Source organism: Sapajus apella, unplaced genomic scaffold (genome assembly GCF_009761245.1).
Source record: "Sapajus apella isolate SASKATOON/1434 unplaced genomic scaffold, GSC_monkey_1.0 scaffold40, whole genome shotgun sequence".
NCBI lineage: Eukaryota > Metazoa > Chordata > Mammalia > Primates > Cebidae > Sapajus > Sapajus apella.
This window is the reverse complement of record NW_022436980.1, coordinates 19168197-19180587: the sequence shown is the minus strand read 5'-3', so window position 1 is coordinate 19180587 and position 12391 is coordinate 19168197. Positions and strand designations below refer to the sequence as shown.

General features: G+C 38.3%; 1 protein-coding gene across 1 annotated transcript in view; it reads right to left on the bottom strand.

Moving 5' to 3' along the window:
- Positions 1-11789: 11789 nt before the first annotated feature.
- Positions 11790-12391, bottom strand: part of IMPG2 (interphotoreceptor matrix proteoglycan 2) — a 117859-nt gene continuing 117257 nt past the window's right edge. The window contains exon 19 of the mRNA XM_032299246.1: positions 11790-12326. Coding sequence (XP_032155137.1) covers positions 12314-12326 — 13 coding nt within the window. The 3' untranslated portion in view covers positions 11790-12313. The remainder of the gene's footprint in view (positions 12327-12391) is intronic.

Sequence of the window (12391 nt, the reverse complement as noted above, 5' to 3'; positions counted from 1 at the left end):
CTAATAGTGATATGGACAGTGAAGTCCAGGCCAAGTAGATCTCAGATGGAGATGAGGAACTTACTGGGAGCTGGAGGAAAGATTACTCTTGCTATGCCTTAGCAAAGAGACTGACAGCATTGTGTCCTTTCTCTAGGGATCTGTGGAACTTTGAATTGGAAAGAGATGATTTAGGGTATCTGGTGGAAAAAAATTCTAAGCAGCAAAGTGTTCAAGATATGACCTGGCTGCTCCTAACGCACAAAGTCATATGTGTTTACAAAAAGATGGTCTGAATTTGGAACTTATGTTTAAAAGGAAAGCAGAGCATACAAAATTGGAAAATTTGCAGGCTGACCATGCAGTAAAAAAGAAAAACCCATTTTCTGGGGAGAAATTCGAGTTGGCTGCAGAAATCCGCATAAGTAATGAGGAACTGAATGTTTCTTTCCTTTTCTTTCCTTTTTTCTTACCTTTCTATTTTCCTTCCTTTCTTTCTTTCCTATGTTTACTTTTCAATACTATGACCAGAGATTATTACTATAAGGCAGAATTATGTGCAGATATTGAATGTTTTCCATTGCATTTCAGAGGCTGTATTTGGTATGGTTTTATGTAGGCTAATTTACAAAATAAGAATCCTTACACTAAGGCTAGGTATACGGACTAATATAAATTTCAGAATTAAAAATTAGCTGAGTAACAAAGTGGCCAAAACAGCAGGGCTTACCCTGGGAAACTCTGCATCCCTGGGTCATTTTCACACTACCATTCCTTACCTTCACTTCTGAACTCCAACTGGGCCCTTCCAATTGCCTCCTTCTCATGCAGAGCCTAGGCAGCAGCAGGAGAGAAGCTCTTGCTTCTCAGCAGCCATTTAAACCTGGGAGCAGGAAAAGAAAACTTCCTTATGATGAAAGCCACTGTCTACAGAGTGCCCTTTTGTTCACCAATTTACCTGCCATAGATTCTTCCATACCAGACCCCGATTTAGGCTTCGGTACTCCTGTGTTGGAGTCCTGCATTTGGTAGCGGCTTCTGGCACCCACGGACTTGACTTCAGAAATATTCACATTTGGCTTGCCTGCTTTGATGCTGACCTCAGCCCACCCTGACTTTGAAACCATTATCTACAGCTGAGTTGCTAGCATTTCTGAACCCTCTCCCCTCCTTCTTCTACACCACAAACCTACCTGTGTCCCAGATTCTCACCAGCATTGTTGGCTGTAAACCATACCCTGGTCCCTCCAGGTTCTCCTTGACCAAGCCCCTAGCACCTGATTTCTTACAAGTCAGCAATAAAATGTGAATCCAAATGTAGCTCATTAAGCAAAGCTTAGTTCAAATAATAGTTTTTATTTTTTTTTTTAATTTATTTTTTATTTATTTATTTATTTATTTTTTGAGACGGAGTTTCACTCATGTTACCCAGGCTGGAGTGCAATGGCGCGATCTCGGCTCACCGCAACCTCCGCCTCCTGGCTTCAGGCAATTCTCCTGCCTCAGCCTCCTGAGTAGCTGGGATTACAGGCACGCACCACCATGCCCAGCTAATGTTTTTGTATTTTTAGTAGAGACAGGGTTTCACCATGTTGACCAGGATGGTCTCAATCTCTTGACATCGTGATCCACCCGCCTCGGCCTCCCAAAGTGCTGGGATTACAGGCTTGAGCCACCGCGCCCGGCCCATAGTTTTTAAAGTGTATGTTTACCATAACCTATTTCCCTTCTTCTCTTTCTGCTCTCTACTTAGCAATATTTGGGACTCATTGTAGCCTTTATTTTTACACTCTGCCCTGTTCTAGAACTGTGTGAAGAAAAGCTGTTTAGAGACTTAAGAGCATGCTCTCTTATGTAATCAGCCCCAGAAAGTTATGAGTTGAAATATTAGACAATCCTGAGCTAATCAGGTGACTTTTAATGAAGCAAATTCACCCATATCTACTTTTATGTTTTGATCAGCCAAAAATGAAAAATATTTTGCATTCTCCAAACTCAGATTAAATAACAGTGAGAAGAAATTGACCTCCCTGTCAGGAAGATAAAAAATTTTACCGTGGGTAAATCAGGGATGATTGTCATATTTTTCAATAATTTCAGAATCACAGAGGATACCCAAGCAAGGAGCAGACCAAAGATAGGCATATAAAAAATAACAATATCTCCATAAAAATTTATCCTTTTGGAAATGTAAATTTGATGATGATGTTCACAAAATGACCAACTGCTTTTATTTAGCTATTCTTCTTAACGGGAGTGTCTAGCTTCTGGTCAAGGAGGAAAGAAGTAGTATTGTTTATCTGCCACATTTCCACTGGCGGCTTTAACAACAGACTGTACCTTCACTCAGTCCAATGGGCACTGGGCTCTCATCCATTCAACACTGTGTTGCACAATCTCAGACACAGCCTTTAATGAAGTTATGACTTGAAACTCAGACACTGACCTCACATAGTAACCATGAATACACACAGGTCACCATGGCCAGAAGAGAAGAGGATGCCAGAGCTGGAAGCCATGAGCAACTCAAAACATGCAAAGAAACAAGATGTCACTTTAAGGGGAAAGGCAAGATAGAGACATTGCAAGTCAATACAACTCACTTCCCGCTCAGTGGCAGCTGGAAGAGGAGTTAAGTTTCTAGGCCTGAGTTGGCTTGTGAGTTCTATACCATCACGGCTTAGGTTTCCACAAGGAGAATAATACTAGAAAACTAAGTTTTATGTGACCGCTGCTCTTGGCTAGAATTACCGTATTTTCCATTCTTCTAGATAACAGAAGGAAACTTGAAGTGGAAACATTTTCAAGATTTTTCACTTCCTCTTTCTGCTCCTGAGGCACAGTTTTGTAATCTGGAAAGGAGTACCATTATCTCCTCCTTAAATCAGTATAAAAGTTGAGAGGTTAAAAACATTATGTTTTGGTTCACAACATTTGGCAAGAAAAGATGATCATGACAATGAGTATTTTAGGTAATAATTTAACCCAACCCTATGCTCTAAATCAAACAGTGCTGGGAACAAAATTCTCTAAGACAATTAGATAGAAACATTGGGGCAACTGAATCGCAAGTTAACATGTTTATCTCTGCAGGTTGCCATGTAACTTTCTCCTCTGTCTCGAGAGAGTTCTGAAACAGATAGCTGAGACATCCCAAGAGAGGGTCACTGCGAGGTACTAACGTAAACATGTCCACAGAGAGCAGCACAGTATATCACAGGCCAGGAACAAGAAGAACCGATTCAATGCTATCAGTCAGTGTGGCTCCCGCCTGGACACCACAGAAATACTGGCAAAGCTAATGTTTTATAACACGCTCATTAACATTATCAGATTCCTACTCCCTCCAGCATGATTTAATAAAACTGAGAGGAATCATCTGATTTTATAGATCTTTCCAAACTATCAATTTTGTATTTTCAAGTCAAAATTAAGACTGACCTCAAAATACAATAATGTCTAAACCTGTTCATTATGGAAAGTCCATTTAAGCTTGAAGCTTTGCCATTCCAAGTTGAATTCTGACTTTGAACCATCACTGGCAAATCTGAAAGTAAAATAAGAAAAACTGAAGCAATGGAAAAATCTCCCCTGGCGCACGGTGTTGAATGGAAGGTATTTCTATTCCTCAACATGTGTTTTAGAGCTTTCTTTTGTGAAGAAGAAAGATCATCCACTACTGTGTCATGGATATCATTTCATAAGGAAAATAAATTTTTGTAGAAGTAAAATTACCTTTACTTTTACATTTTTTAAATAAACAGGCAATGTTTTAAAAGGGCAATTTTATCCCAACAGTCCCCTCATCTTGATACTTTGAAGAATATCATCTGCTCTGGAAACAGGCCACTAAAAACCTTTTCCTGGTAAAAAGTGCAACATGAATTATTGATTATTTGCCCAAAATAAAATTGTCACTAAATGACAGAAGGAGATGGAGATGCTCATTTTATTTGTGGCATCCCAAGCTCAAATAGTATTTTAAAAAGAAAATGTAAAGAATAATTTTTTCTTTAATTTAGATAAACTTTCCATTATTTATTGTAAATATGGTACTGAGATAGCAGAAAACATAAAGTTTTTTAGGAAAAAATTATTTCTCAAAAGTTTCCTATATGCTAACTTTAAAAGTAGAAAAGTGATGTCCGTGGCAAAAGAAAAAAGGCAGGGAAGGAGGCATCTGAACCAATTATCACTACAAAGCAATTAGAAAATTAAATTAGGCTGGGTGCAATGGCTCACGCCTGTAATCCCAGCACTTTGGAAGGCCAAGGCAGGCAGATCACTTGAGCTCAGGAGTCTCTCAAGACCAGCCTGGACAAAATGACGAAACTCCATCTCTACAAAAAAATACAAAGATTAGCCAGGAGTGGTGCCAGATACCTCTAGTCTCAGCTACCTGAGAGGCTGAGGTGGGAAGAGTACCTGTGCCTCAAAGGTCAAGGCTGCAGTGAGCCTTGATCATGCCACGGCACTCCAACCTGGGTGACAGGGTGAGATCCTGTCTCGAAAAAAAAATTTTTTTAACCAATATCTGTTTTCAAATTACTGTGATACAGTTTTTCTTCAAATTTTGAAGAATTTCTAATCTATTTTTCTGTATCTTCCAAGCAAGAGCAATTTAAAGTCTGGATCAAAAATGGGTTTTCTTCATTCATTATAGAAAATAGTTAGCAATTGTTATTATACAAACCTTTTTATAAAAAAAAATTTACATTAAGCAGCCCTGCTGAACCAGAATACGTTCAGAATGCCTTCCTTACATAAACCTTTGATGCTTTCATAGTAGCAATGATAGTGACAGGGGGCAGTCAAATGCCTAGGAAGATGGGGTGGGTCCCTGGTGAAATCCCACCTTCAAGCCAAATACAGTTTAAAGCCTAGCTAGAAGTCTTGGGTAAATCCACAGGCCAGATGGAGAAGCTGTCTTCCTGTTTGGCACACTTTCCTCTGACTGATCCCCACCCTTCACCTATTTTACATATACCTACCCTTTCTCAATTGGTTTTCTGCACTGTTGTGCCCACCTTTGAATGGTGTCTTTGCTTTAACCTTCTTTGCTTACTCACAAACCAATCAGCATGCTCTCTACTGAGAGCTGTTCTGTTGTTGCATCAAATTCTTCTCTGCTATCCTCACCCTTAGAATTGTCAACATATCCTCATTCTTCTTGACATGGGACAATAGCTCAGGAACCACCAAACACTGGGTACAAGCTATAATGCAGGTGGCCCAAGTGGGCAGGTTGCCTCCAGTGGCAGCCTCAGTGTTGAGTGAGCCCAGGCAGTGAGGGGGCATCACTGGCCGTTGAGATCTCCAGTTGGCCAAGTGGCTGAGAAGAACCCTGTGTCAGCACCAGTATAGGTCTTGTTGAGTATTTGCCGATTATCTAACACTGAGCAACACTAATACCTGTTTTCTTGGAGTGTAGAATCAAATAGATGCTTCCAAATAACTACATCACATTTGGGGCAGTATGTCCTGGACAAACCTGGCATGAAGACTTCTCTCATAAGGGTCTTTTCTTTGAAGCACCAGGATACCTGCCACTATGTGAGAATAGAATTACAGAAATAGGAAGTCAAGCAATTTTCTCCTTAGGGTAAATCCTGGGAAACTGAAAGGAAATACCAAAATTAGTTGCTGCTATGTTCAGGACAAACATGATTAATTATGAAGGCACATCATCACTATCAAAAACAGTAATTAACCAACTACTCATCTTTCAGGGATGTTTTTAAGAAAGGGGAGAACTGAGTCACACCTTTACCCATGTCCTGTTCTCTCATGCCTTTTTTCTGCCCTACATAATAAATAGACAAAGTATAAAATCATTTTTTGGCAGGGTGTGGTGGCTCACACCTGTAATCCCAGCACTTTGGGAGGCCTAGGCAAGTAGATCACAAGGTCAGGAGATCGAGACCATCCTGGCCAAGATGGTGAAACCCTGTCTCTACTAAAAATACAAAAATTAGCTGGGCTTGGTGGTGCGTGCCTGTAATCCCAGCTACTTGGGAGGCTGAGGCAGGAGAATCTCTTGAACCCAGGAGTCGGAGGTTGCAGTAAGCCAAGATTGTGCCACTGCACTCCAGCCTGGGCAACAGAGTGAGACTCTGTCTCAAAAAAAAATCACTTTTTTATGAGAATTATTTTTTTAAGATTAAACAAATGCCTCATACTCCAAACTCTACAAGCAGAAAATAAAGTTGATTATTGTTCCTACAATCTCATCTATCTCCACGAGCTCCTCAGTCTTCACCCCTCCCCGAGCCACAGCACCTAAATTTTTCCTACTATCCTACCACTACTCCCCAAACCATTCTATCTCTTTATCCTGCCTTCCTCCTTGAGTCTATGGTTAGGAAACTCAGAAAGGTTACTACATGTGGACATACAAGGTACAGAATGTAGCAGTCCATACATTCTATGAATTATCAGTTGAGAATAACATAGATATAAATGTATCAATTTGATCTTGTGACACATTTAGTGCTATTTTAAAATCTCTATAAACCATCTCTTTAAAAGTGATTTTTAAACCACTCAGAGGTCCACCTAATTTGTTCCTGGTGTACAAGGTAACCATTTGCTTGCCGGTGATAAACCAGATACCTCCCATTATTTCAAGCTAAATGAATTGCTAATTATTGTAAACTAACTCTACATCAAGTAATCTTTGGTTTTGCAAATAATAAGGCATGGCTGTAATGTCAAAAAACTCAGTTTAGTGGGAAGTTAATGATGAATAAAAAATTATAACACAGCTTTCGTGAATAACAGAATGGAAGCATATATGTTTACAGAAAAAGGCATGAACGAATAATTTTTTGAGGCTCATTGAAAGGCCCACCTGATGAAAATACGCACACTCTTCCCCAAACCTGCCATGGTGTGTGCAGTGCTGACAATGAGAGTTATTAATTTTAGATAATAAACTGTTTCCCAAAAGCCCACACACAATGTTGGTGTTACTTGGAAAAGGCTGATTTCGGAGCATTTGTTATTATATTAACATGGATTAATTTGTTCTTAGAAACAGGAGGGTGTTGGGGGACAAAATATGTGAGTTTTGGTGAGAAGATAATTTCAAGGTTCGCTCATGAAGGACAGCCCATAAGGGCTGGCTCACATGAGACATAAATTCAGAGGCACTAGAAAGTGGACCAGCATTGTGAGGGCGTGAGCTAAAAGTGACTAGAGCTTGTCCAGACCAGATTTCTTAAAAGCAGGGTTATTACTCACTGCTTCTCCTAAAACCAGGTCACTTATTAATCAATCAACAGATATTTATTTATTTCCCCTACTTTTTGTTTTTATAATAGGGTCTTTGGAGCCAAATTAAGACCACCCTCCTATTTTCTAAGATTGATTTATGATTTCTTCATGTCCTGTTGCCAGCAAGACATCATGCAAAGGTAAGAAGGAACAAAAAATGAAACCTGAGGTTTCTGATGCCAATGCATTGGGGAATCACCTGCTTAGATAACTGGAAGCTGATTTTCCTCCTGCCCCTCCCTTGCAAGATTGCTTAGATTGTTGCTACCATATTCATGTCTTCTCTCTTCGCTTTAGACAGGTCACCCATTTCTCCTCTCCTTACAGACAGCTGGTGCAAGCTATACCGTCTAATCTTTCTTTAATCAGCTTCAACAGTTTTCTTTCCATCCCTGCCTTAAGCAGATGACAAAAAAAAAAAAAAGAAAGTGTAACAGTTTAAAAGAGTAAAGTTTAAGAAAGACCAAATAACGACTCGCCATCATTAAATACAACGAAATTTGAGGCAACACTTAGGGTCCAAATTCATCTTCACTTCTACTAATCCTCACCTCACGGAGATAAATCGAAGAATGATTTTCATCTTCACACAATGCTCACATAGTATGTATCTTTAAAGGGTCATTATAATTCAACTGTTGCTAAGATCTACAATTTTCCTGCTAATTGACAAAATCAAACATAGACAGGTTCTTGAAAGTGATGTTTATTTCTAATGAAAATAGTACAGTTTTATACACAGGAAAAGATTCTTATTTATTCATAAATACTTTAAAATGTTTATTTCTAATTATCCAATATTAAGACTGGAATATTTCAATAAAATAGTACAGTTAACACAAATTTATTTGATCCAAACTCTGGATAAAATTTCATTATAAACAAGGTGAAAAAGAAAAGTCCTTTATTATTCATACTCCGTATTAAACATGTATTATGGTATGTACACTATTGCTTAAGTATCATCACATAGTCCTGATACATGAAAAACTATACCTGTATTCTCTGATACCAGAATTATTTTTTCTGTATATAATCTTAATCTTTCAAGAAGTAATTAAATATGAGAAAAAAACACAAGGATGAGGAATCATTGAACCTAGGCTGTAGCTATAACTGTGTGGGCGGAGGGCAGTATTTCCAACCAGTCTTACTATCCTGAGGAGAGTGATTTAACCTGTCTCTTATTAAGTCATAGGAGTAGCATAAGGTTTTACAAAATGCATGATTCAGGAAATTTCCAGACAATTCTTTACATCATGGTACCCTCCCACCTTCTGCCAGGATATCCTTTGTGAAATACAGTGCAATGGATTTGAAGATTGTGACCTTCACATCATTTTTTCTGCATTTATTACACAATTGGGAATAGAACAAGCTAGGCTCTTGACTCACGGCAGCTGGATTGTAAATGAGGAAGGCTGGCCCCACCCATTCCTACTGGGAATTGTTAGAAACGTTTTAGAAAAGAATAACAACAACCCATTTGGGTGGTTGTTTTTTCGGTTGGTTGGTTGGTTTTTGCTAAAACACCTCAATTTAATAGTTATTCTACATTAGCTTTTTCATTATGGAATAAATATGTCATCTTTTCTTCCCCTTGCAAAATGAACATTCAATTCAGGGACAGAAAGATGTCAAAGTTCCCATTGTTGAAAACAGAAATAACATAAAGCTACCAAAAAATCATAAACTGGAAGTCAAATTTATTTAAAAAATAATAACAATAAAAGCATACAAACGAATAGTTAGTTCAGGTCCTAACTAGACTTCAGCCGACCTGCTTTGAGAGTCTACAAAGAATATTTGTGCAGTTTCTATCTTTTTGTTAGAGGTAATATTAAGTCAGAGTTGTTCAACCACGTTACAATTTACTGTGACCAAAAAAAGAGAGAAAATATAAAAAAGAGAAAGTGGGGCGGAGCCAACCCATGGTGACTAGAAAATGTAGAAGAAAAAACAGAAGATGGGAATGAAATCAGATAAAGCCTGCACTTGTTTCATTATATAAAGTACATGGGGCCTGGTGCAATGACTCACGCCTGTAGTCCCAGCACTTTGGGAGGCCAAGACAGGTGGATCACCTGAGGTCTGGAGTTCAAGACCAGGCTGGCCACCATGGTGATGGTGAAACCCCCATCTCTACTAAAAATGTAAAAATTAGCCGGGCATGGTGGCAGGTGCCTGTAATCCCAGCTACTCAGGAAGCTGAGGCACGAGAGTCACTTAAACCTGGGAAGCGGAGGTTGAAGTGAGCTGAGATCACCCCACCGCACTCAAGCCTGGGCAACAGAGCAAGACTCCATCTCAACAAACAATAATAATAATAATAAAGTAAATAAGACTTCAGATCACGCGAATGGGAACAAGTGCCCTTAAACCATTGCACTGGTGAAAATGGAGCCCTATTTATCAAATAAATTCCCCTTTATCCACAACCCATAAAAAGATAGTATATGTAATTCAATTATAAAGGCTACATCTGTAAAACACCACAGTATCTTGCAAATTTTTTAAATGGTTATTTACCATGCACTTTTATTGCTAACTGCATTTTATTGTTTTCAAATAAGGTGATAGTCTTTTAGAATATCACATTGCTAGGTTAACAAGAACATACTAGTACTCAGAAAATTTCCTTCCTCGATTGTGCAGTGTAAATGAGAGTTTAGCCGAAGACTTTTAAATGACAACATGCCATCAAAACCTCTTTAAGGAAGGCCTTTTGGAAAGAAGCTCTTTAGGAGTAGTTTTTTTCATCAAACTGATAGCTCCTTTAGTGCTTTGCTTTGTATATGAGTGGATCTTTGCTGGGGAAACTGTTCTTCAAGCTTTCAACAGTATTTCAGCTACAGCAAAGGTAAGACAAAAGTTATATTCCATAACTGAGGCTTCCTGTTATTTCCCTGATAGTTGAGGGGTTCCTTTACTCTTCCATTTCATTGGTGTGGAGCAGACATTGATGAAGAGCTAACTGTTCTGCTCTTGCATGAAAAGATCATGCAAAAGGAAATCAGAGATGGTGACACGTGTCAGAATTCCCAGATTCCCGCTTCGCTGCTTAGCTTGTGGAAAACAACGATCCTCCTTTGGCTCAGTTTGTGCTTCTCCTAAGTGTTGCACATGGCGACCTGCCCTAGAGGGATTTGTGTCCATCTAGAATTCTTCCAGCAAGCACACATTCAAGGAGTTGCAGTCTAAGGTGAATTTGTGCTAAAATACATTTTCATCTAACACATAGTTTAGGAAAACAGTTTACAATCTTAAGCAGAAAACTTTGGAAGTTTTATAATAAAATTAAGCATTTAGTAGTGACAAATATAATTAACACTTATAGTGTCTTAAAGATAATTATCAATTACTTTCCAAATGGGCCCAGTGGAAAGTGTCCCAGCAGGGGCTTACACCTATGCTGACCTGTTAGAGGATCCATTATGTGAGTACGGAATGAAAGGAAATACTAGGATAAGGGAGCCACCGTTGCGTGGGCGCGCATGCGCGTGCATACACACACACACACACACACACACACACACACACACACACACAACCTGTTATGCATACATACTTTGCAAAATACCTGGCCATTTTCAAGGCTTTCACTAGCTTTCCTGTGGCATGCACCAAGCCCAGGTGGTTAGCTTCCGGTGTCCTCATAACAAGTAGAATTGGCAGTCATCAAGTTGAGGAAAAAAAAGTGAACCAAGTATTTTATCCCATGGTCAGTTTATGCTGGTTATTTATATCTTGTTAGAAATAAATCGAAATGTTCAGAATTGTTTTTGGCAAACATGAAGACATCTAACATAAAGTATCTGCATTAATAACAACCTATTGCATATGAAATTTAGTATCATAATGATGATGATATGGCTGCCTCCTCTTCTCCTCCAAAGCAGCCCATTCAAAAAAAAAAAAAAAAACCACTAAAGAGAAACAGGAAAACTTCCATTTTTCTGTCAAAATTTACATAAAGTATGGACTTCCTATCTGTACAGTTTTTAAAGTATTTTAATTGCAATAAAAGCCTTGCCCTGTTTTGTAGAAGCAGGAGTTACTTTAGACACAAAGGAGAAGCGATGAAAATGAGCTAATCTATATTATGTGAGGTAGTTAACTGCTGTTTTCCAAATTAATATACCAGGAACTAGAGGAGAGACAGGATTTGCCCAAGACATCTTTAGATCTCAGAAGCAATCACGGAACTTCAGTCCAACAATCAAGAAACAAAATATCTCCTCAGCACTGGGGTCTTGACTCACACTCCCTCCCTCCCTGCCCATGTGATTAAATTCATCTTCAGATTAATGGGAATCTTCTAAATTTTACATATATGCATTGTTCCTGAAAACTAAAAAAAAAAAAAAAAAAAAAAAAAAAAAAAAAAAAAAAAGATAGTAACATAGTTAACAGTAATGTGGTGTTGATGAATATGCTCAGGAAATGCAAAACACTGATAGAAACATAAAATACAACCCTAATTTCATCCTGCAGCACAAAAGGTTGCTTTTTCTTTAGCAGTTTGATCAAAAAAAAAAAAAAAGAAAATATTTTATTTAGATGAATGCCTATGAACTATGCATACATTAAGACTACTTCAAAGGTTTCCCCATTCTACCCAATAATAACAAATATACTCCGAAATATTCCCTTACTAAGCCTGACTTCTCCATGTAAGAATCTCACCTTATTTTCCTATTGAGAAACTCGAGGCACAGTTCTTAGGAGACACCCCCAATGATTCAGAAGCAGACAGCAACTGTAGCCCTAACGCCCAGGTCCAGCTTTTTCTTATGGAATACTTTCCAGAGTTTATGTAGTCTTGAACTTCTTTAAACACAGCTTTCGGCCGTTATAGAAATAAAAATGGTAACATCTCTAACTACATTTTGAAAACTTATGCTGAAAAAAAAAAAAAACACAGTGTGCCCTACATTTTTTTTTTAATAGAAAACTCTTCTTCCAATAGTGTTCAAAATCCAGGCTAATTGTATGACATAAGTAACAAGTAATGTCCATCTTCTCTAGTCTTCGAATCAGTTTCAGAACAGGAGTTTGGTTAAAGCTCTTCCCTGCCATGAAGAAAACAAAGAGCAGTTTAAAAAAAAAAAAAAAAAAAAAAAAAAAAAAAAAAAAA